Source organism: Octopus bimaculoides, chromosome 11, assembly GCF_046866305.1.
Source record: "Octopus bimaculoides isolate indiv1 chromosome 11, ASM4686630v1, whole genome shotgun sequence".
NCBI lineage: Eukaryota > Metazoa > Mollusca > Cephalopoda > Octopoda > Octopodidae > Octopus > Octopus bimaculoides.
Genome location: NC_142938.1, coordinates 16191544 through 16217436, shown reverse-complemented (window position 1 = coordinate 16217436; position 25893 = coordinate 16191544). Strand labels below are relative to the sequence as shown.

General features: G+C 37.2%; 2 protein-coding genes across 3 annotated transcripts in view; one reads left to right on the top strand and one right to left on the bottom strand.

The window, feature by feature from the left end:
* Positions 1-12682: 12682 nt before the first annotated feature.
* On the bottom strand, positions 12683-16350 carry LOC149133190 (uncharacterized). Of its 2 annotated transcripts, none has more exons than XM_089359519.1 (2): positions 15977-16350; positions 12683-12820 (listed from the first exon to the last, which is right to left on the bottom strand). In XM_089359519.1, the coding sequence occupies exons 1-2, from the start codon at positions 16262-16264 to the stop codon at positions 12806-12808; spliced, it is 303 nt and encodes a 100-aa protein (XP_089215645.1). In that variant the 5' UTR covers positions 16265-16350; the 3' UTR covers positions 12683-12805. The 2 variants fall into 2 exon arrangements, 1 of the variants encoding a protein (XP_089215645.1); XR_016243597.1 differs by lacking the exon at positions 15977-16350 and adding an exon at positions 13719-13841 and having other exon boundaries at positions 12715-12820.
* A 168-nt stretch (positions 16351-16518) lies between these two features.
* The window catches only part of LOC106869728 (apoptosis regulator BAX), a 134167-nt gene continuing 124792 nt past the window's right edge, over positions 16519-25893 (top strand). The window contains exon 1 of the mRNA XM_014915580.3: positions 16519-16546. Coding sequence (XP_014771066.3) covers positions 16534-16546 — 13 coding nt within the window. The 5' untranslated portion in view covers positions 16519-16533. The remainder of the gene's footprint in view (positions 16547-25893) is intronic.

Genomic DNA, 25893 nt, shown 5'->3' with positions numbered 1-25893 from the left:
TAGTAGTAGTAGTAGTAGTATTGGTAGTAGCAGCAGTAGTAGTATTCAGTGAGTGTACGTTGCGTAATGCGTTAATGTTTGTAACGTTACGTTGTGTGTGAGAGAGAGAGACAGAGCGTGTGTGTGTGTGTGTGTATGTGTGTGTCTGTGTACGTGTGTCTGTCTACGTGCGCGTTTTTATGTGCATGTTTATACGTATGACTATGAAGACTATACTTTGAGTATACGTGTGTTTGTGTCTGTGTGAGTGTGTTTTGGATATATGTGTGTGTGTGTGTGTGCATATGTCGATGTGTATATGTCAGTTTTTTTGTTTGCGTGCATGTGTATGTGTGTGTATATTGCATGCTATTGTGTGTGCGTGTGCGCGTGTCTGCATGTCTGTATAAATCGCTCCACATTTCTTGAAGCAACAGGAATCAATGTTTGAAACGTGGTAAAGTGAAAGTGAAATTGAAACCATCTGATAATAACAACAACAACAGCATCCTCCGCTTCCTTCACTTTCTTCTCTTCCTCCTCCTCATCATCAATATTGGTTTCAAATTTTGTTACAAAGCCAGCAATTTCGGACGGTGGGGGGGGGGCTAAGTCGATTAAATCGACCGCCAGTGCTCAACTGGTATTTATTTCATCGACCCCCGAAACACTGAAAGGCCAAGTCGACTTCAGTGGAATTTGAACTCAGAACGTAAGGACAGACGAAATGCTGCTCAGTGTTATATCCAGCGCGTACTAGCGATTCTGCGAGTACGCCGCCTATTTTCGAAGCCATTGATAAAGGGATGGGAAGGTTGATGGATCGGGAGAATCATTAAAGCGTCCAACAAAATGCCTCTTGCTATTTCCTTCTGCTTTTTACGTTCTCAGTTCAAATCCTGCCAATATCAGTTTCACTTTTTATCCTTTCAAGTTCGATAAAATAAAATAGCTGTCTAGCATGGGGGTGGATGATATCGACAAATCCCCACTCCCCAAAATTACTGGCCTTGTAACTAAATGAAAAACATAGCGCAGGAGTGGCTGTGTGGTAAGTAGCTTGCTTACCAGCCACATGGTTCCGGGTTCAGTCCCACTGCGTGACACCTTGGGCAAGTGTCTTCTACTATAGCCTCGGGCTGACCAAAGCCTTGTGAGTGGATTTGGTAGACGGAAACTGAAAGAAGCCTGTCGTATATATGTATATATATATATATATATATATATATATATATATAGGTGAGAAAGTTGGTATGTGAAAGCACGTGGCTGGATGTATAAAAGATAATAAGAGTGAAAAAACTACAGAAGGCTTGTGTTACATGGTTAAAGTATATATTTAAATTATGTCAGAAAAATGTAAGAAAAATGTTAGAAAAATGTTATAAAATCTTTTTGGTATATAAACATTGTATTTTGAGAAATAACCGGTTTCGTGTCGTCTTTTCAAATTTCTCTACTTCATTGTGTCGTGTTCGTTCCAGACTGGAACGAACACGACACAATGAAGTAGAGAAATTTGAAAAGACGACACGAAACCGGTTATTTCTCAAAATACAATGTTTATATACCAAAAAGATTTTATAACATTTTTCTAACATTTTTCTTACATTTTTCTGACATAATTTAAATATATACTTTAACCATGTAACACAAGCCTTCTGTAGTTTTTTCACTCTTATTATCTTTTATATATATATATGTATGTATGTGATGTGTGTGTGTATGTTTATTTGTCTGTGTTTATCCCCCTAGCATTGCTTGACAACCGATGCTGGAGTGTTTATGTCCTCGTCACTTAGCGGTTCGGCAATGACAGACTGATAGAATAAGTACTAGGCTTACAAAGAATAAGTCCCGGGGTCGATTTGCTCGACTAAAGGCGGTGCTCCAGCATGGCCGCAGTCAAATGACTGAAACAAGTAAAAGAGTAAAAGAGTTAATCAGAGCTGATGCCTGTGTGCGTGGAGAAGGAAAATAACTTGGTTCTTGTCAGTCTGAGAGCCGCTGGGCTAATACACAATATCGATGAAAAACAGTCTTCTGCATTCAGTGAGTTTTGTGGTACATGATGACAGGAGTAGCTGTAGTTGTAGCAACAACAGCAATCGACCCCGGCGGCATTTGAACCAACCCAGTACGTAAAAACGAACTAAATGCTTGCTAAGCATTTTGCCCGGCATGCTAACGATTCAACTAGATCGCAGCCTTCATCATCTAACGATCGGGACACTAACAACAATAACATTAACTACAGCAATAACACTAACAACACTCAACACTAATTACAAGCACGTTTTTTTTTCGCCCTTTCAAAGCCTAGCCAGGCTCATGGGCCCGGTTTCCCGGTTTCTATGGCGTATGTGTTCCCCCCAGCTGGACGGGACGCCAGTCCATCGCAGCGTTACTAAAAGAAACAGGAAGGAGTGAGAGAAAGCTGGGACGAAAGAGTACAACAGGGGTCGCCACCACACCCCGGCCGGAGCCTCGTGGAGCTTAGGTGTTTTTGCTCAATAAACACTCACAACGCCCGGTCTGGGAATCGAAACCGCGAGTCCGCTGCCCTAACCACTGGGCCATTGCGCCTCCACAAATTACAAGCACTGCAATACTAGGGTACTACTAAAGCAGCACGGTGCCGTCCGCGCTAGCTAGTCGTGAGTGGTCGATCCTAACCCTAACCCTATCTCTAACCCTCATCCTATCCCTAACCCTAACCCTAACCCGCGTGTGCAAATGAATACGTGTCTAGGGTTAGGATTAGGGTTAGGGTTAGGGTTAGGATCGACCACTCACGACTGGACTGCGCGACTGCGCGTTCGGGACCGTGCTGCTTTAGTAGTACCCAATACTAGTAACTACAACACTAACAATAATATTACGGCAATAATAGCCATGACAACAACGCTAACTACAACCTCAACTCACACTAACAGTAATGCTGTTAACTATAACACTAACGACAATAATAATTAACAGCGATAATAACTACAACAGTATTAATAACAACACTAACAACAACACTAATAACAACAGCAGTATTAACAACATTAACAATAATATTGATAACAACAAAAGTCAATTACAGTTTCACCAGTCCTCGAACAATATTTCAAGGTTAAATTTCGTTAAATCTCTGGAAGCATTTAGAGAGAGAGAGAGAGAGAGAGAGAGAGAGAGAGAGTGTGTGTGTGTGTGTGTGTGTTTCCGTCGCTGTGTGTGGATTTGTGTATCTATATGCTTTGCCTGAGGGTATGTATTTGTTTGCGTGGGTGTACATGTGTATGTGTTGCTGTGTCGTTGCAATGAGTGCATGTCTTTGCCTATGTGTGTGTGTGTGTGTACATGTGTTGCTGTGTCGTAAATATGAGTGTGTGTGTGTGTTTAGTAGGTTGATACAGTATTGGTGAATGATTAAGATGTTCGTTTCGCAGTCACGCGGTTCTAAGTTCGATCTCACTACACGGCGTCTTGAGCAAGTTTCGATTTACCATAGACTCAGATCGATCCATAGCTTTAATTCAAAGATCCAGACTTGTCACACCCTATTCATTCTACCAGCGAATTACGTTAAGACTACTCATGTCTGTCGAATACTGAGACAGCCACATACACGCTAATTCAGTGTGAGCATGTAATTCAGTGAACCGATATACTAAATACTCATCGATGAAATTGACGGAGATCCGTTGGCTTTATAATTTGAAAATGCATGCGAGCGTCCGTCCGTTCATATCAGAATCACATCCAACAGCAGAAGTCATATTTCATTTTAGTGTGGTTGTTGGCTGTGATGTAATTAGTTAATGGTGGGATCTTTCTAATTTGGCGGACACCATTTTTTATTTAGTGTGTTTTCTACCGAAACATTTTAAAACTTCGTATACTTGTACAGTTTGTCTTATAGAACAGAGAAAAAATTTTATATTCGAAGTTATTTCATGTTAAAGGTTGTCGTGTTTCGGTAATTTCAACCAATCACTGACGTCTATTGAGGTGAAAACAATTACTGCTGTGGTTTGTCAACAACACGTTGTGGCGGTTAATGGGATCTTTTCCCTTGAATAAAATTACTGCCGTTGTTTGTCAACAACAACTATCGGTGGTACTGTTATTTATGACATCGTTCGTGCGTTTGTACTGGTTTTAGCTTTAGGGTTTTAGGGTTCGGGGGTTCGGGTGTTAGGGTTAGGGTTATGAGCATTTTTGCCAAATTTGGTGAAAAATTTGTGGCGGAGTATTGAACAGATTTTCACCAAACCCTAACCCTAACCCTAACCCTAACCCTAAAACCCTAAAGCTAAAACCAGTACAAACGTTGTAGATAACATATATTTCTCCATTAGATATAATTAAAGCCAAACCATGACGAGCAGGCGTGTATAAAAACAGACAGAAAGCATACAAAGTAACGAGAGTTATATTTTCCTGTATGAATGTTGCTGCTTTCGTGCTTAACTACTTGCTGCTAAATAGGGATCAGAGGAAGATAGAGTGAATGTAAGTTTAACAAGTGGATAGCGTTAGACTTACATGTCCCGGGTCATTTAAACTGCAGATGGAGAGAGAGAGAGAGAGAGACAGACAGACAGACAGAGTGATGTTGTCGAAACGAAAGTGAGTTAGTAAGAAGGGGTGAGAGAGTGGTGGACAAGACAGCTGTATCGCTGGTTAATTCCATAGCTGTCCTTCTATGACGTTTCTTCAGTCGAGACGGCGTTTCGTTCGAGCCGATCCCCGTTAGTCGCCCTCACGAAATGATTTTTCCTTGGAGAATACTGGTATTTATGACTATGCAGACTAGCTAGAAAGATGGATATACTATTCTGACAATGGTTAAATTAATGTGGGTCGCTCCTTGTCTATTTCAACTTTTAATGGCATAGAAAAAGTTAAGAGTCAAGTGGAAAACAGATATATCAGCGTTTATTCCTGACAGAACAATAGGTCGTATGGCTAGGGAGAATTTACAGATTCAGTTTCGAATCTCAGGTAGAGCCAAGCGAGGTCCCACCCATCAATCTTCTCTGCCCACCATTCCAGTGAGGCTCATGGCGGTAAAGTCCTCAGGAACCTCCTCCATAGAGTCCTGGTCCTATCAGAAGCAACTGTTATTACACTTGCCGGCTGGACTCCCATGCATGACAAACTTGAGATTATGGATATAAACCAACCATTTCATTCTTGGTCTACCCTTAAGTCTCCTGTCGGTCGGTTCTGCTTGAAGAATCCGTCTTGCGACTCTTTCCAGTGACATTCTAATCACATGTTCTTAGAACCGAAGCTGTGACCTTTCAATGCAGAGAAGAATCGGCTCGACATCGAGGCGTTCCCTGATTTCCGAGTTATGCATCCTGTCGAGTAGCGTTACTCCAAAGATCCTTCTGAGTAGCCTCATTTTGGCTGCTTGTTTTCGTGATCGTATGCTTTCAGTCATCAGCCAACATTCATAACCATAAGTGAGGATTGGCATGAAAACCAAACTGAAAATAGCATGTTTGGCTTTTTTTTTTTTTGTTACCATGCTTTTCCTCTTCTGAGTATCGAATGCTAGGTATGTCACATTATTGAGCCAGCATCTATATTTCTAACAATTATCCAGTGAAGAAGATTTCAAACAGTAGGAACAATCCTTTTAATAATAGGGGCCTTGAGAATGATTAAGCAATTATGATGGCGTACGTAACTAAAACTTTCGCACATTAAACATACAGAAAAATCACACGACCAGACAACCAAGCAATATTATACGCTTATTATTAAACAGAGGACTTTCAATACAATAGAAAACACAAATAATAGCAACAACACAACAGCACTTCACATACCCAAAGTATTCTGAGCTATGCTCGGTTTATTAATGATAGCATTGCAATAAGAATAAGACAAGTATAACATTACAACACAACCAACATCTTTATATCTTTCAAACAACTTTATAACAACAGCTGATAATGGTGACACAAGGAATAGTCTTTCTGCATAACCACTTGTTTTCTTTTCTTTTTTTTTCTTTTTTTTTTGTTACTTTTCTCATTTGTTTTAGCACTTTCTTCTCATTTATAAACAGCTATTGTTGGTATTCTCCAACCACCAGCACCACCACTACCAGCACCAGCACCACTTCTCATCTCCTTTCTACTGAATTTTTAACCTTTCTTCATTTCATTCCCGTTACCGAAGTCAGAAGAACACTCATAACGCATTACATATATACATATATACATACATGTGTATGTGTGTGTGTGTGTGTGTGTGTGTGCATGCATATATATATATATATATACACACATACATAGAGAGAGAAAGAAAGAGAGAGATATAGAGATGTCAGTATGCATATATATATGCATATGCATGTGTATATATATGTATGTGTGTGTGTATATGTACGTACATATATATATACATATACATACATATATATATATATATACATATGTATATATGTATATATATATATATACATATGTATATATGTATGTATATGTACGTATCTATATATGTATATATGCGTATCTATATATGTATATATATATATAAATATATATATGTATATATTATATATATATATATATATGTATATTATATATATATATGTATATTATATATATATATGTATATTATATATATATATATATATATATGTATGTATATTATATATATGTATATTATATATATGTATATATAAATATAAATATATATGTACGTATATATATATATATATAATATACATATATATATATATATAAATATAAATATATATATATGTATATATAAATATAAATATATATATATATATATATATGTATATATAAATATAAATATATATATATATATATATATATATGTATATATAAATATAAATATATATATATATATATATGTATATATAAATATAAATATATATATATATATATGTATATATAAATATAAATATATATATATATATATATATATATATATGTATATATAAATATATATATATATATATATATATGTATATATAAATATATATATATATATATATATATATATATATATATATATATATATATATATATGTATATATAAATATAAATATATATATATATATATATATAAATATAAATATATATATATATATATATATATATATATATATATATATATATATATATATATATATGTATATATAAATATAAATATATATATATATATATATAAATATAAATATATATATATATATATATATATATATATATATATGTATATATAAATATAAATATATATATATATATATATGTATATATAAATATAAATATATATATATATATATATAAATATAAATATAAATATAAATATATATATATATATATATATATATATATATATTCTCATTATCGGAAACCTAAAAGCAAATTAACGAATTGAAGAAAGATAAAATTCCAGCATTAGCGGCCTTTTGTTGTTTTCTACAAAATCTCTGGTGTAAGATTACATCCACTGATTACTTGAAACAACAACAGCAACAACAACTACTACTACTACTACCACTACTACTACTACTACTACTACTTGTCCTTCGCGATGTGTTAACCAACCAAACTTTCCTCAAATCATGGACTGCAGGGTTTTTTTTTTTTCCTCAAAAAAGAATCCATTAGATAATGTAGTTCTAAATATACTGAGTCGGGGAGGGTGGAAGCCAGACGGGATAGTCTTATTTGGAAAGCTTTTGATCATATGCCTGGATGATCGAAGCTGACCTGAACCAAACAACAATGACAACAATAACAACAATGGTCTTGTAGGGCCTGCGAAGGATGGTGATTAATTCTGCTTTTCCAGATCAAATAATGGGCAATGATTTAGGTACGAAGCCAGCGATTTTGAGGAGAGAGAGGACAAGGCGATTTCATGAACTTCACTACAAAGCTGATACTTAATTCTAGCGACCCGCGACCCATAAAGGATGAAAGACTAAGTTGACCTGGGCGGGATTTGAACTCAAAACGTAACAAACTGGAACGAATACTGCAAAGCACTTTTATCGACGCTCTAACGATTCTGCCAGCCCTTTTCTCTGTCTTTTCCAAATAAAATAATGAAAAACATAGATAAATACATATATGGCTCAGTGGTTAGAGTGTCGGGCTCACAATCACGAAGAAGTGAGTTCGATTCCCAGACCAGGCTGTATGTTCTGTCCTTGAGCAAGACACTTTATTTCACTTCACTCCAGTTCACTCAGCTGATTAAATGGGCTGGAACGTCACTGGTGCCAAACTGTATTGGCCTCTGCCTTTCCCCTGGATTACATTGGTAGCATGGAGAGGGGGGGAGCTGGTATGCATTGGCGACTGCTGGTCTCTCATAAACAACCTTTTCCGGACTTGTGCCTCAGAGGATAATTTTCTAGGTACAATCCCATAGTCATTCATGACCGAAGGGGGTTTTTACCTCTTATGTATGTATGTATGTATGCATGTATGTATGAGAATATATATATTTATGTGTGTGTGTGTATGTGGTAAGAAGCTTACTTCCTAACCACATGGTTCCAGGTTCAGTCTCACTATGTGGAACCTTGGGCAAGTGTCTTTTTCTGTAGTCTCGGGCCGACCAAAGCCTTGTGAGTGAATTTGGTTGACGGAAACTGAAAGAAACCCGTCATATATATGAATATATATATATTGGAACCTCTATGTGGTTGCTCAACCTGCTAGCAGTCAAATCTCCTTCAATGCGCATTGGGTTCGAGATGACTAAATACAAAAAAAACATAGAAGAGAAAAGTAAAGAAAAGCGCATTGTATAAAAAAAGGTGGTACTGGCATGGTTGGAAATCTTTTGATTATATATGTGTGTGCTTGATCAGGATTGGCTGACATGGGTTGAACAACAACACTGAAATAGAGCATTGGAGGGGAAAGAGGGGGGAGGGGGATGATGAGGAGGAGGAGGAGGAGGGGGAAGAGGAGGAGGGGGAAGAGGAGGAATTGTCCATGACCTTCTTGAATGTACCCACAGACTACTGGATCCACATGCGAGTATGGATGTGTGTGTGTGTGTGTGTGTGAATGCCTATGTGCTGATGTGTGTGGTTGTATGTGTGGCTGTGTGTGTGCGTGTGTGTGCGTGCGTGTGTGTGTATAAATGTGGATGTCATTGATGTCTGTGATGGTGGATGTGTTGATGTGTGCGGTTGTATGTGTGACTGTGTGTGCGTGCGTGTGTGTGTGTATGTGTTGATCTGTCAATCAAATACGTTCCAACTGTGACCATCTCGTCATTTTGTTTCTTCATGAAGAGAAAGAATCCTTAACCACATTATACAGTGTCATTTTTTAAAGACGGTGACAGTGTTTGTTGATGACTTGAGAGAGAGAGAGAGAGAGAGAGATTTGGCTGTTATTTCTAGTACATCCAACGACCATGCACAGGCTCCCTTGTAAGATAAGAGACACAGTAGGAGTGAAGGGAGACAAGTAGAGAGAAAGAAGGATAGAAAGAGAGAGAAAGAGGGAGAGCTTGGGAGATAGGGAGGGAAGAAGAGAGGGAAAGCAGATGCAACAGCTGCACTCAATTATCTTTACTTCAGGCTTGATTAGTGACTGGCCTACTACATAGCTCAAGATCCATAATGCACCACTTCTCGCTTATCGGGCACAATGCTGCTGCTGCTGTTGACGCTGTGTTGTCGACCTTGACCTTTTGCATGGATCCCCACCTCCTTCCAACTGCTTCATCGACCATCAATCTATAATTCCTTGCTTTTATTTGTTTTATAGTGGGATTCTCCGTCAGTATCGCGACAATCCGCGTTCCCTTGCTAGATTAATTGGATTCCTACTCGTGAAATCAACGTTGTAAGTGGCTGTGTATTCCACAGACACGTGTTGTTTGTTCATTGGTCTCTGTTGGTCAAGACTGACCATGCCATCTGCTCATGTAAGCGCGGGCTTGGTCAAGATCTCTTTTGCAGCCACATGGTCTCGGTTTGGGGTCCAGTTCCACCGCGTGGCACCTTGGGAAAGTATTTTCTGGCTCTAAAGAAGTTGAGTCGCTGGAAAGAAGTTTTGGCAATGTTACAGAGAATGTGAGGCTCTGGCCACTTATAACCACTGTGGGCGTTTTAATGGCTTCTTTGTTGCCAGTCGAGTTTGTCTGTTTGGACATCAGCAGAAACACGACTACTATCTATCTATCTGTCTGTCTGGCTGGCTGGCTAGATGTTTCTTTGTCTGCCTGCTATCTATTTGTCTGTCTGTCTCTCTAGCTTTATTTCCCTCACGCCCTATGTGTATGTATGTATGTATGTATGCATGTATGTATGTGTGTGTATAAATGTCTTTGAGCTATCAATCATATATACATACACACATACACACGAACGTGTGTGTGTGAGTGCGTGTGTGTATGAATGTGTATGATTGATAGCTCCAAGACAGTTATACATACGCACACTCACACCCATACATTTTTAATTGTCTTCATTTTCATCAAGCCATATTTCAATTGAACCTTTCACATTGAATCTATATCTTAATAATGTTTAGCGAATGACAAACCATAACCGTGTAAGCATAAATATATTTTTGCCACTGAGCTCTCTCTCTCTCTCTCATGCACACATTCTTTCTCTTATTGTCCGTCCTTTAAAATCTACTGTAATATATATTCTAACTCTCTATTGTCTACTTTTTGCTAGTTGACACCCATCCATCTATTTTCTCCGCCCAATACTCCTGAGACGGTTGTTAAGGTAGAATCCTCAGGCATCTCTTCCATAGGGTCCTACCAGAAGCAACTGCCATTAGATTTTCCGACTAGATTCTCAAGCGTGCACTACTGAGACTATGGATATCATCCAACCATCTTGTTCTGCCCCAAGGTCTCCTGCTCGTTGGTTCGACTTGAATAATCTGTCTTGGGATTCTTTCCTGCAACATTCTAATCTCGTTCCCTTATTACTGGAGCTTTGGTCTCTCAATGCAGAGAAGTAGCGACTCGACCTGGAGAGACTCCCTGATCTCCAAGTTATGCGCCCTGTCGAGTTACGTTACTCCATATATCTTTCATCGGAATCCTATTTTGGCCAATTTCATTCACGATCGTACTCTTTCAGTCATTACCCAGCGTATATGACCATAAGAGAGGACAGGTGCGAAAGCACATTGAAGCTAGCAAGTTTGAATTTTCCACCAACCTCTCCTCTTTGTTCTATGAAAGTAGATTGGCAGAACTGACAGAGCGTCGGACAAAATTACATGTAAAGAGCCGAAACTAATTTGGCTACGGGTCTTTACATTCATAGTTCAAATCTTGCCGAGATAAAACTTTTGCGTTTTGAAACCGAGAGAATTTCAGTAAAAATAAAGTGACAATCGAATACTAGGAATCGATTTGATATTTCTAGATGTGATTGGAGCTATAATAGAAGATAAATACTAGGGAAAACGCTTGGCTTAGTTCAATAAAAGAACATACTACACGAATGATGATGGCAATTTCTTCTTGTCTGAAAAATCATTAGGAAGAGAGCAACACTCTCAACTGGCAATGTAAACCGATCCTTGACGCTGCAGGAATTTTCTTCTTGACCGCGCTTAGTAATCAAATGAGTCAGTCCATGCATTCTGATCCCACTCGTTAGACTTGAAAGTCTGACTACAGTAGCCCAGCGAACTAAGACGGCTACGATGAGCAGCAAATTGTAGGTTTTACATTGGAGTTACCTTCTCCTCGTTGATTCGCCCGACAAATAAAAATAACTAAACTAGATGTATTTGTGACTCACACCGTTTCTAAAGGAGCTATTAACACTCAAATTTTCAAGCGTTATACATTTTTAATACTCACAGAAACAACTAAAGTCATAATGATGTCATTTCATAAAATATAAGACAATATAATTAAGGAATAAAAGGGAGAGACGGGGGGAAGGAGGAGGGAAACAGAGGAGAGAAAGAGAGAGAGAGAGTGTGTGTGTGTGTGTGTGTGTGTGTGTGCTTCGGATGAATCACATTTTTAAAAGTGTCATAAAAGCCGAAAATGTCTCACTATTACAAATTAAGACCTAAGTCAACCGCCCACAGACTGTCTATTTAAAACTATATGTGACTATGTGGTACGTCCAAACAATTTACATCTCCAGTCTGGAACCATAAGAATGACCACTATCGGTCAATTACCACATCTTGAACGTCTTGTATTACTGGGCATCGACACACTAAAGCTTCGATGTGAAGCAGCTGACTTGGTGGAAGCCCACAAAATTATCCACCGCTTTTCCAACAACAACGACTTTGGTCACCTTTCTGAATTCAATACTTCTACCACCTGTGGACCTCCTTATAAGATCAAAAACATCACAATACTCTCGAATTTCACAAAGATCTTTTCGCGCTCAGAATTTTCGAAGCTTGAAATAAACTACTTGGATTGAGTGTTAACCATCACGACATTGCATGTATCCTTCAAAAATTCAATGCTTCCTGAAGCTCAAAGTTCCTGACGTGCCTATGCACTCTTTCCTCTTCAAGGTTCTTTTAGTTTGTTGGTTATCATCGCTGTGTTGCTTTATTTAACTTATTGCTGCTTTTTGTTCTTTCTTTTATGTTTTTTTTTATTTTACATGAGGATTGCATAAGCTCATTACTTTACCTTTATTAAAAAGTCAATGGAAAAAAAAAATTTGACATTATCCACGGGACGCAACTCAGAAAAATTATTTCGAAAAGCATGGTATAATTATCTCCCTTACCGTCTTGTACACTGTTCTCGAAACAGTCGCTTGCCTCACTTAAAGTAGAATTGGCTCGCCAGTCAAATTTACTTCAAATCATACTTGACAGTCCTTAAAAAGAAAGACAGAACAAAAGTCAATGGGAAAACTACACTCTACTGTCTACAAAAAGAGAATAATACATTGAACAATACAGTCCTTGACAGGCTGTCTTTAAGAAAAAGTAAGATGAACAAAGCCAGAACAGCTTTAATCATAGGTTTTTTTCGATCTTTTAGGTCTGATTTAAGCGAAACAACAGCAGCAATTACATAAAGTTATTCGCAAGCAAATGGTGGCTAAGAAGTTCACATCGCAACTATGTGCTTCCGCGTACGATCTCCCTACACGGCATTGAGGAAAAGTGGTGTTATTTTATTTATCGTGGCCCTTGAATATCTTTTGTGTAGTCCATTCTTAGAAAGCATCTGGAGTCAAGTCTCTCTTTTTTCACCATTCTCAGAGATAGAGGAAAAGATTATAAGTACTGCTCTTCTTTTCTAAGTCAGCAGTTTGAACCTTTTTTTTAAATCATTGGTGAGGGTGTATGGCTCAGTGGTTAGACTTGCAATCATTAGGTTGTGGAAGTTTCCTTTCCAGTCACATTATTCCGGGTTCAGTCTTGCGCGGCACCTTGGGCAAGTGCCTTCTGCTATAGCCTCGGACTGACCAAAGCTTTGTGAGTGGATTTGGTAGACGTAAGCTGAAAGAAGCTTGCTGTATGTATGTATATATATATATATATATATATATATATATATATATATAGGTGACCTACGGATAAGACGGCCCAAAAATGCAAGTAAATGTTCATGACTTTAGCTAATATCTGAGGTATAAGACGACCTTTGAAATAAGAAACTCGCCTAAGTTTAAGGATAGCTTAAGCAACAGTGTAAAAGTTACCATATCATATAGAATACCGGGTATTAATTAAAGACGATGTTATTAGAAATGTTATTTTACTTACCGTATACTTGAAAGTTAAGACATAAAACAATATATAGTATTAACATAAATTTGTATAAGATGATGAAACAGATTCTTTTTTTAATGCTGTCGATCGTAACGTCGTGAACAATGGCGTGTTCATGCGGCCGGACTATTTGAAACGTTCAAAGCAGCTGACAAATGACGAGCTCATTATATCAACAAACAGCTTTCTTCTTCTTCTTCTGTTTAAGGCGCTTCAGCTACAATGGTAGTTTTCACTTCTTTTTCTCTCTGATTCAGTCTGTTCTTGACTCTCCTACCAACCAGATACAAATTGGGGTCGCCATAAACAAAACCTGTTTCACAGAATCACTATTCACGATGATGCCTTCTGTATATTGGGTTGAGGGATAATCCTTTTGAATGATGCCCTTTTCTCTCCAAGCCATACCCACCTTCCCGCGGAATATATTTTAAAACCAGTAAATGGAATGCAGACATAGATACAAGCACAATTGTGAAATCGGAGGAAGGAGTTTCCTTCGCAAGCAGGTGGTTCAGAGTTCAAACCAACTGCTTGATATCTTAGACAAGTGACTTCTGATATAGCCTTCAGCTGAAATTGGCAAGCAGATACTGTTTGGAAGCTCGTTATGTGAGTGCATGTGTATGTATGTGTACGCTGGCGCACGCGTGGATGTGTGTATGTCTCTTTCTTTTGTAACATATCAGTTTGACAAATAGTGTTCAATAAGAGAAATAGCAGACTTGAAAATAAGTACTTGAGTCTATATAATTGACTAAAACCATTTAGAGCAGTGCCTCAACATAGCCGCAGATCAAATTTAGAAAGAAGGGAACATGATAGCGTCCCATAAAGCAAGACTTTTATACATCTTAAATTTGGAGAAAAACTTGCGGTTGGGCAGTTTAGCTTAATTGGTCGAGAGCACCGCGACGCGTAATCACGGAGGTGTGAGTTCGAGTCTCATGACTGGCCGCCTACACTTTTTTCTGTCAAATAGGGGTAGTTTATCCTGTTCAGCCTATATTATTAGCATTATCCTGCGTTTGAGAATTTAAAATAACTTCTTTAACATTCAAAGTCAGTTTTGAGCTATCTTCAAACTTCTGAGTTCAACTCTCGCAAGTTTTTCTCTCTTCAAGAGCAAGTGGTATTCTTTTGTCTTCTAACAAGTAATTTCCATAAAACATACAGTGGTTAAACAAACAGAAGTTTTTGTAGCAGAGCTACTAATATGTGAGTCGACCCACACAGCAGAAGAATATAGGGCTTTCCTATAAGTAGGTTATCTCCCTTGGCTAGGCGGCGCTCCATGTAGACAATTAAACTTCCGCAGACTATCCATGCTATTGTTTTACGTCTTATCATGGATATAAAGCAGCTCGGTGATTCAGCTATCGAAGTACTTACTGTGCCTGAGTTAAAGAAATATTTAAGATTATATGGACAGTATGTTACTGGAAGAAAGGCGGACTTGATTGAAAGGTATAAAAATTCTGTCGATGAAGAATGTCAACAAAGTAAATTCATCGGACGATAAGTCTGAAGTATTCTGCAAATGAGTTAAATACGGTTTTACGTGGGCATAGCTTTCAGCAACCATTCACTGATTTGGCCATGAGCATGATAAGGTGTAGAAGAGATAGGGACAGTCACACTATAAAATCTAATAATTAGAGGAATATTAGATTCAATGCTATAAATTTATTATTTAATCAAACAAACACACACACACACACATATATATATATATATATATATATATATACACAAAAATAAGAGGAATGACCAGCAAAAGTGGACTCCTATATGCTAGAAATAGATGCCGAATCGGCATCTATTTCTAGCATATAGGAGTCCACTTTTGCTGGTCATTCCTCTTATTTTTGTATGTAATATAATTTTAATCTTCAGATTTTTTTAATATGCTAGACCACTGGTTCTAATTGATTAATATCAATGTCTACCCTTATTAATAAATATATATATATAAAGAAAAATATCATAGCTAGGCTTACTCGAAATTCCAACATTCATTCAGAACATTAACAACAATTTCAATGTATCTATTATTTGAATGCAAAATTCTTTATTAAAAATACCTGTACATCAACACAACAATTATTAGATTAAACATTCGTGTTTAGCCCGACGTACACCACTCGAATTTGTTTCTCTTGAATTTTAACATGTTCTAATCTGTAAATGAGGAGATAAATCAAAGAGACATTTCACTCATCTACTAACTGTGTATATGATCATGCACTTACTGATATTTTAAATACTTTGTTTGGAAAAACGGATGGCAAGGGGTGATCTTTCGATGGTCCATTAAAATTGACGAAATGCTGGGAACACATTTGGCTATTTGCAGTGTAAACAAACTCTTTCCTCAGAAGTCTCGATCTCTGAAGCCAAATACGACGAATAGCTACGTTTGCAGGATATTTAAATAGTGAAATAACTTTGCCGTCTACATTCTTCCCTCTATAGTGGCTGCATATACAGCAGTATTTGCGTCTGCGGAAGTTAAAGCAAGTCACTGAGCATGCGTACATGTCATACGGGGGAGTTCCAATCAGGGGTGGATAACAACCTTATAGGAACCCCCTATATCGATGAGGCATCTAGCCTCGCTTTGATACACTAGCCTCACTTTGATACAGTAGCCTCGTTCTGAGACACTAGCCTCCTTCTGAGCTACACAGTAGAAACTCTCAGTTCTTGCTAGGCTTCAATCAAAGACGTACATCTTCTCTGCAGCTCCATGCGCAATCTCCCATATGTGACTCCATTTTGTAGCGGCTGTCCAAGTGCATGTTATTACATGGAAAAAACAGGTAGTATGAATCACTATAAGACATTTTTATGTATAAATATATTGTTTATTCTGTGCTCACCTTTTGTGATGGAAGCATGTAGTATGATACAAAAACATGTGTTCACATACAAAGAAAGTTTTGATTTTTGCTTTTGCACTAAACGAAGTTACATATAATATTTGTATTACAGTATGTATGCAAGTGTGTAATGAGAAGTCATTTTGAGAATGTGTGTGATAAAATAGCTTCGTTTACGAACCATATATCTTGTGTCAAAGTGAATAGACATGTGTCTTTGACCGAAGCCTGGCAGGAACTGTGTTTTTACAGTGTAGCTCAGCACGAGGCTAGTGTGTCAGAACAAGGCTACTGTATCTAAGTAAGGCTAGTGTATCAAAGGGAGGCTAGATGCCTCATCGATATATTCGTCTGTTGTGCAGGTCGCCTCACATATTACTATGTAATATGTAGCTCTGCTACACTTTTACGTGGTTTCTCAGTTTGCTAGAAATACCAACCTAATTTCCTAAAATTGCATTCTACTGTTTTAATGAAAGGACACATTGGATAAAGTAGTCTTTAGAAACATATACTATGTTTAAAAATAAGACTGGATGGCCACAACTGAAACACCTTTGATTATAAGCCTGCTGAATCAGGGCTGACTTAGAGAAAATAGCAACATACGATGATTTGGAAACTGCTGACACATGGAGTTGTGTATAAGTTTGGAGTGCTGATATTTTGGAGCAGAATGTGTATATGAGGGAGAGGAGTAGAGAAGGAGGGAGATAGATAGATAGAGAGAGACAGACACACACACACACACACACACACACACACACAGGCAGACAGAGAGATATGGAGACAGACAGATAGGCAGAATGATGTCTTGTAAACACATGGTGTGGCAACAACACAGGCAGTAATTTGCTGGACATTAAATTGGGGTTGCCATAAACAAACCTGTTTCACAGAATCACTACTCAGGATGATGCCTTCTATATATTGGGCTGAGGGATAATCCTTTTAAATGATGCCTTTTTCTCTCCAAGCCATACCCACCCCCACTAACAGTGAAATGAACTGAATAATGCATGCTAACAAAAAAAAAAAAAAAAAAATTGTCAGTTTTACAATGTTCCTTTTGTCTACAGTTAGTTAATAACTCTTTTTAAGAATCTCAAACGAAATAAAAACTATAGCATATAAAAATTGGGTTAAAACCCTTTACATGTTATTTATAGCTTCAGTGGCTTCAAGATTCACTATTCCTAAAAAGAATTATTTCATGTCCTTGTAATTTATAAATTATTATGACGTCAACACACACACACACATATATATGCTGTGTGGTATGAAGCTTGTTCCCAATCATATGGTTCTGAGTTCAGTCCTACAGCATGGCACCTTGGGTAAGTGTCTTCTACTATAGCCTCGAGACGACCAAAGCCATGTGAGTGGATAGAATGAAACTGAAAGAAGACTGTTGTATATATATCTGTGTCTTTTTGTCCCACCATCACCACTTGACAACCGGTGCTGGTGTATTTATGTCCCCCATAACTTAGTGGTTTGGCAAAAAAGACTGATAGAATAAGAACTAAGCTTAAAGAAATAAGTCCTGGGGTCGACTTGTTCAACAAAAACACTTTCAGGTGGTCCACTAGCATGGCCGCAGTCAAATGACTGAAACAAGTAAAAAAATAAATGAATAAATATATATGGTGATTAAATTGTTTAATTCCTGATCATAAGGTCACATGTTTAATACCTAGATACAATGGTGCTTGTGTCCTTAAGCAAGGCACTTTACATTTTTGTTACTCCAGTTTAATTATCTGAGATAAAAAGCCATCTGGTTGCAGTAGTGCAGCCCTTTCTCCCACCAGCTGTCATATCCTGACAGTTCTGCTGGGTCAACAGTAGCAAGACTATGTGGTTGCTTACCATATATGATATGGACATTTACACACACGTCCATATATATGCATACATCTTTCACTTTCTGCTCTCACTTCAAAGCAAATGTTGCCTTTTCACTTTCTCCTCGCTTTCAATTTCTGCTGTCTTCAAAGCATAAAGAAATTTTTAAAAATTACCTTATAAAATACTGGGTAAGGGGATACATTGGCTGCTATTTTTAGCGTGTCGAGCGACCAGGTAGAGGCTCTTTCATTGGTTTGATTGCATGATGAGATTTTTTTTATGCATATATGTATGATATGCATATATATCATCAGCAGAAGCTAGAGAGTAAGTCAAAAGCTAAGAGTTTCGTGTATTGGCACTTATCAGACACGAATTTGTCCATTATCACTCTGTAACTTGTGACGAAATAACTTCTAAAATACAAAATTTTGTCAAAAACGTTAAGAGTAAACTCTGTTGTATGTGACACCTCAAAGTTTCAAAGTGTTTAGTTAAAAAAAAATTAATCAAATAATCTGTATGTCAAATTGAATAGATCTGAAATGGATAAAAAGTCGACCTCGACGGAATTTGAACTCAAAATGTAAGCACAGGCAAAATACCGCTAAGCCTTTGTATATATGTGTGTGTGTATGTGTATATATATATATATATATATATATATATATATATATATATATATGTGTGTGTGTATGTATATATATATATATATATATATATATATATATATTTGTAAATACATGTATGTATGTGTGTGTAGCACAGAATTTTGTCAGTGAACAGGTCGCGGTCTCAAAGCAACGAAAATATTTTGACAAATTTAAATGTTGAAGTGAATCTAACGGATTTTGTGTGTTATTTTAAATGGCTTATAAACACCTTCCACACTGCAATTATATATATATATATATATATACACACACACATATACACATAAATATATACATATACACATATATATACACACATATATTTACATATACATATATATTATATACATATATATATACACACACATGTATATTATATACATATATACAAAGAGAGAGAAGGAGAAGAGATAGATAGATAGATGGGGATAGCCGTGGAATGTGTTTACATGGTAGTGGAAACACTATGCTTAATGTGATAAATTTGACAAGCAATTGTCCCACACACACACACAGACACAATATACTAAAACGTTACCAGTTGTGTTACTCCAGGAGTGCTTTAAGAAGACATCATAAGAGCCCCCACCCTCTCTCTCTCTCTTTCTTTCATACACACATCATACCCCTTGACATTGGAGTCAAGTACCAATGTCAAGGCTGCCGAGTGAGGTGGTTGGTAGATTGTTGTCAGACAAAACAAACTAGTTGAACTGTGATGTGAAAGTGAATATTCTCAGTGTAATCTGGGACCTATTCTTGATTGACAGGCAGTAGTCTGAAAATTATCACACTGACCTGGTATTCATTAATAGAGTCAATGAAGAGTAAAAATTAGCATATTTGCGTTCAAATCTACAGGAGCTTATTAAGAATAAATAAACATTTCACCGTTTTGAATCTTGCTGTTCACCATGCATAGAACAATTTATTATTAGCTGGCAGATATCAGCATGGATCAGTGAACAAACTATTCACTGAAATTATAAACAAAGTTATTGGCACCTATTAGATTCAATAGTCCAGATAGTTCTGGTTGCTGAGACAAAACATCAGTAGTCCAGAATCCCTTATTTCAATGAATTAAGTGTGTTATGAATACATAGTCGTTATAAAAGAGAAGCTGTTCTCCTGTGACAAACACAACAATTAGCATATACACATTCAAATCGGCTGGAATGCATTAAGAATAAATGTGCAATTCATTATTCTGATTAATAAAGTGTTCTGCCTGAAAACAAAATGAAATAAAAGCCACAAGTATGAACTTGTGACTTATAAACATGTACATTGATACTACATCCTTCAACCATGTCGCCAACTTCATAAATAATTAAGCTGACATTTTAAATATTATATCTTGCTGTTGCATCAGAGAATAAAACAATAAAACAACTTGATTTGTTAATGAGAAAAGGATGCAGCTTGAAGATTTACAAATCAACAATAGAAATAAGCTGAATATGGTTGAATGAGATAATTAGGAAATATTAGTGGTTAGCTAACAATGTTGACACAATAGCACTTAGTTGTATGTATTCATAGTCAAGTGGACTACTCTCATCTTGAATCAAGTGTCTTGACTAACTATTCCTAAGTGGAGAAGACTGTCTTGTTTACAATTGTTGTTTTAGCACTAAGACAGTCCTAGCTGGACATATATTTGATCAATGAAATTACAACCACAAGAATACATTACTAAATGTACTCCAGCACTTTTCAAGATGGTAGAGTGAAATTTAACCCTTTAGTATTCAAACCGGCCAAAATATTTTTGTTTTATGTTCAAACTGACCACCAGATTAGGCCTCTTGCACCCACTTTACAATGTAATTCTAAAACTAAACAATCACATCATTAAAATCTCAAAGCTACAAGATAATGTATGGTTGCACGGTTTGAGAGAAGCTGGTAAGGCCAGGGGCCCACACCAAACTCCATTGTCTGTTCTGGCATGGTCTCTATAGTTGGATGCCCTTTCTAACACCAAACATTTTACAAATTGTACTGGGTGCTTTTTATGTGGCACCATATATTAATGTTTAATGTTGAAGTCAAGTTATAAGCATAGTTTAATGTTAAACTGTAGAAAACAATACTTTTTATTAGAGTGCATATTTATTAACATTTACAAGAAAAGGTTTGACAGTAACTTCGAAGTATCAGCTTACTTGCCTTCACCAGACAGTCAGATAAAAGTGGACAAGCTGAAGCTTCTGTCACCATCAACCTTTTCCTTGTAAAAGTTAATATGTGTGTGTGTGTGTGAATGTGTCATCAATTTTTAACAATCATTTTTCTATGCTCACATGGGTTGGAAGGAATTTGCTGGGGTAGATTTTCTACAGCCACTTGCCCTTCCTGTTGCCAACCTCCACCTGTTTCCAAGCAATGTAATATCTTCAAATGGCCAGACATGTTTTTACAGAAGATTAGAGATGAAAAACGCAGTTTGCATGATAGTGATCCTTGTATACAAATATCACATGATGTCAAGGCAAGGAGATAGTAACACACACACACGCTAATATCAAACAGTGCTCAACACTGCATTGGTGAATAAATATTCTTTATTTGTGGGTTAACAAGGCAATCAATAGTTTCATGCCAATAATTATCAAGCCCACCACATGGAACATTGGTACTCTTCACCATCTTGCATCCTCATCCAAGATGGAGACAAGTACCAGCATCCCATGTGGCAGGCTTCATAATTGTTGAGAATTCTTGGCATGAAACCAACGTTAGCCAGCTTCTTTCATTTTGCATCTACCAAATCCACTCACAAAGCTTTGGTCAGCCTAGGAATATAGAAGATACTTTCCCAAGGAGGCACGCAATGGAACCGAACCCAAAACTATGTGCTTTGGAAGCAAACCACACAGTCACAACTGCACAAACAATTTAACATTAAACTGAAAGATTACTCAATACTTTTTCAACAGCATACATGTTTATTAACTTTTCGAAGGAAATGGTTGATGGTGACTTCAAAATTTTAGCTTGCTCACTTTCATCAGATTATCTGATGGAGGCAAGCTAAAACTTTAAATTCATTACTACCTTTTTTTTTTTTTTTTGTAAAAGCTAATGTGTGTGTGTGTGTGTGTGTATAAAAGTGCAGATGATTATATACAAAAATCCATACATGTACATACATTAAAAAAATATATTTTCTTTCCTCACACACATGAAATTTGTTCCATTAGAATGTCAGGTTTTTTAATACTAAACATGTTTAAGTGCTGCTTTATTTGTGAGATAAATTCACACACAAATACATGTATGTATGCATGCATATACGTGTATCTGAAAGAAACAAATGAATACACAAATATTTTTGTTTGTATAAACATACTAACATATATGTTTACACCCATATATTTATGTGTGTGTTTGTGAACTTGTAAACATTTACATACACAAATACATGACCATTGACACAAACACAAGTAGAAATATGTACTCTGCTTGTGTGTGTGTGTATATATATATATATATATACATACACACACACATACATCACTGTCATCATCGTTTAACATATATAAAGACATACAAATGTACAACAGCAACACATGCATATATGCATATACAGACACTTGTACACATGCACACACACAAATTTGTATATAGTCCAAAGTCATCAACTCTGCTGAACTTTTCATAAGACAGAAGAAATGGATGGCTAAATGTCAAGGAATATGGTGGTATTAACAAAGAAATCAGTCTACAGACAAAGAACAAAACAAATAGAAATGACGACATCAAATCTGAAATGCTAATGACTATAGTAAAAAGGAGTAGTGTGAGCAAACATTAGGAGGAAGGACAGATAAGTTGGATGGAGGTGTTTTATACAAAAGTAGTTAGTTCTAAGGAACAAAGGCTGTTGTGATAGAATTATAAATGCTGAGGGTGAGAAGTTAGTGTGTTGACTAAGGAGTTTTTGCTAAGCAGTAGGCGAGCTCTCTTTTGGATATGCTATCAGGTGGTTGTGTGTAACAGTACTGTCTAAAATGTGGGAACAGCATTTCATAGTGGATCTCAAAGAGTGTAGTTATATTCCTTATAAGCCCACACACTATTTTATGATCATGGAAGTATTTGACAGTCATTAGAGCATTGGACAAAATACCTTGTAGTGTTTACTCCCGGTTCCTTGCTTTCTGAATTCAAGTCCTGCTGAGGTTGATAAAATAAAATTCTAGTATAGGCCTGTGTACTGGAAGAGTCTCTTACAGGATGCCTTGCTATGTTCTGTTCTGGACTTTTGTTTTCTGAGTTCTTATTCAGGTCATAGGCATAAATTTGTCATCCAATTCACATACCATGAAGTGGGGGTAAAGACCCCCCTCCCACCTTTGGTCATAAGTGACCATGGGATTGCACCTAAAAGTTACCCTCCATGGTACAAGTCCAGCAAAGTTGCTTGTGGACAACCAGCACCAGTCACCCATGCATATCAGTCTCCCCCCCCCTCGTGCCACCAATGTCTAAGGGAAAGGCAAAGGCTGATACAGCTTGGCACTGAGTGAACTGAAACAACATGAAATAAAGTGTCTTGCTCAAGAATACAACTCACAGCCTAGTCCAAGAAATCAAACTCACAACTCTAAGCCCAACACTCTAACCATTGAGCCATTTGCCTTCACTTTCTCATACAATATCTTAAGCATATTGCTTCTCTTGGCATTGGCCGACAGAACACTACATCCTTAAAATATTCTGTGTTTCTTGAAATTCTCCAACACTGCTCCAGACATGCCTAAGCATCTTTTTCTCTTTATGACTCTTAAATAACCACTTTCCTGTTTTGTATTTTATTGTTTACTATACATGTACTTCTCTCTCATTGTTGTCTTCCTGTCCAGGACTTCTATCTGTCCTGTGTCCCCTTTTTTAAGCTTTTCCAATGAGTGACAGTGCACCTGCACACTGTATACAATAAGCTCATTATTGAAAAATTTAGAGGAGTGCTAGGAAACAGACATCAAAATTTTGGCTCTTCGTAGCTGTCGTAGTAAAAATTATGAAGAAAGTATGACAATTCTGACCAACCCACGTCAGCCAGTAAAGACAAAGAATTGTTAAACAAGCCAACTTCTACTACAGTTGCATGAATTGCAAGAAATAGAACCAAATTTCCCTCAAAAATCATACCTTATTGTCACTGATAAAATTTGATCAAAGCTTGATAGAAAGCTATTGGTTATACAGAACCCCCCCCCCCCCACATACAAAAAAAAAAAAAAAAGCTTACATATTACAGATACCTTGGTGAAATGAAGAAATGTAGAATCATTATAATTTAATGTCCATGTTCCATTCTGGCATGGGTTGGACGGGATGTGATGGATCCAAGGACTGCATTGTGCTCCAGTGTCTGCTCTGGAATAGTTTCTATGGCTGAATACCTTTCCTAATGCCAACAATTTTACATCATACATTGGATGCATTTTTCCTGCCACCAGCACCAGTGAGGTTGCCAAGCAGCTTGCAAAACTCCGAACTCCGAAGGGAAAGCTTTATGCCTTGAGATGAAGGGCTAAAGTATGAGAGAAGGGGCCCAGAGCAGAAGAGGTTTCTTGCTGCAGGGAAGCTACTTGATTATTCATATTGTAGAAGAGAGGGTGGGAGTGGCTAAGGTGATGCTAAAAAGAGAGTTAGAAATAATGGTGATGATGTGGTTGAGTGGGCCCCCAAGGAACAAGGTGAGTAGAAAGGGATGGGGATAGAGGGACCAAGAGGGTTGGTGAAGGTTGCAATAGTGCATGGTGGGGTGAAAGATGGGAAAGAGATGGAGTGGACAACAACAGTAAAAATTGAATAGGGTTGAAGAGTGGATGGTGGATAAGAGTAAATAGTGGATTAAAAAGATAAAATGAAGTATTTTGTTCACTGTGAGGGCACATGACCTAGTGGTTAGGGTGTTGCACATGCGTTTCAATTCTTAGAATGGGTGGTGCATTGCATTCTTGAGCAAAACACTTCATCACCTGACTCTTGGTATACTGTGCACCTGTTCAGAGTGTATATTTTATGGAGAGAGTGAGCTAATGTCTGGCATGCACATTTGAACAGGTCATTCAGCAAAAGCTGAACATTCATACATCATCTTCAGAGGAGGAGTCCATTTTGCAGAAATACATGTGATGAGCTGGCAGAATCGTTTCAGTGTAAGAGAAAGTGCTTAGTGATATTAGTTCCAACTCTTTACCTTCATCATTATTCAATGTCCAATTTCTCATGCTTGCATGGGTCAGACGGAATTTGCTAAGGCAGAATTTCTCTCTACTGCTGAATGCCTTTTCTGTCACCAAGCATCACCTGTTTCCAGGCAAAATATTTTCCCAAGACTAGAAATGAACAACCTTGCTTGTATGATGGTGATGCTTGCTCACAACTATTATGTGATTTCAGGACAAAGCTATACCCAAACACACAGACACATGCATATACACACACACATATACACTAACACACACACACACACACTGGACTAGTTTCTATCAATAAAATCCGTTCATGAAGCTTTGTTTGGTACAGGACTTCAGTGAAAGACACCCACCCAAGGCGCCACGCAGTGGAATTGAACTGGACACAACATGGTTAGGAAGCAAACTTCTTAATCACACAGTCTGAGTTCAAATCCTGCTACTAAGATTAACTTCACCTTTCATCCATTTGGGGTGTGATCAAATGAAATACCAATAAAGATCTGGGGTTGATGACATTGATTAATCTCTTCTCAGAATTGCAGGTTTTACACTTTTTGTAGAA

What these genes read in the sequence shown, in the direction of transcription:
- LOC149133190 (XM_089359519.1), bottom strand. Translation starts at nt 16,264, where the DNA reads ATGTACGCATGCTCAGTGACTTGCTTTAACTTCCGCAGACGCAAATAC.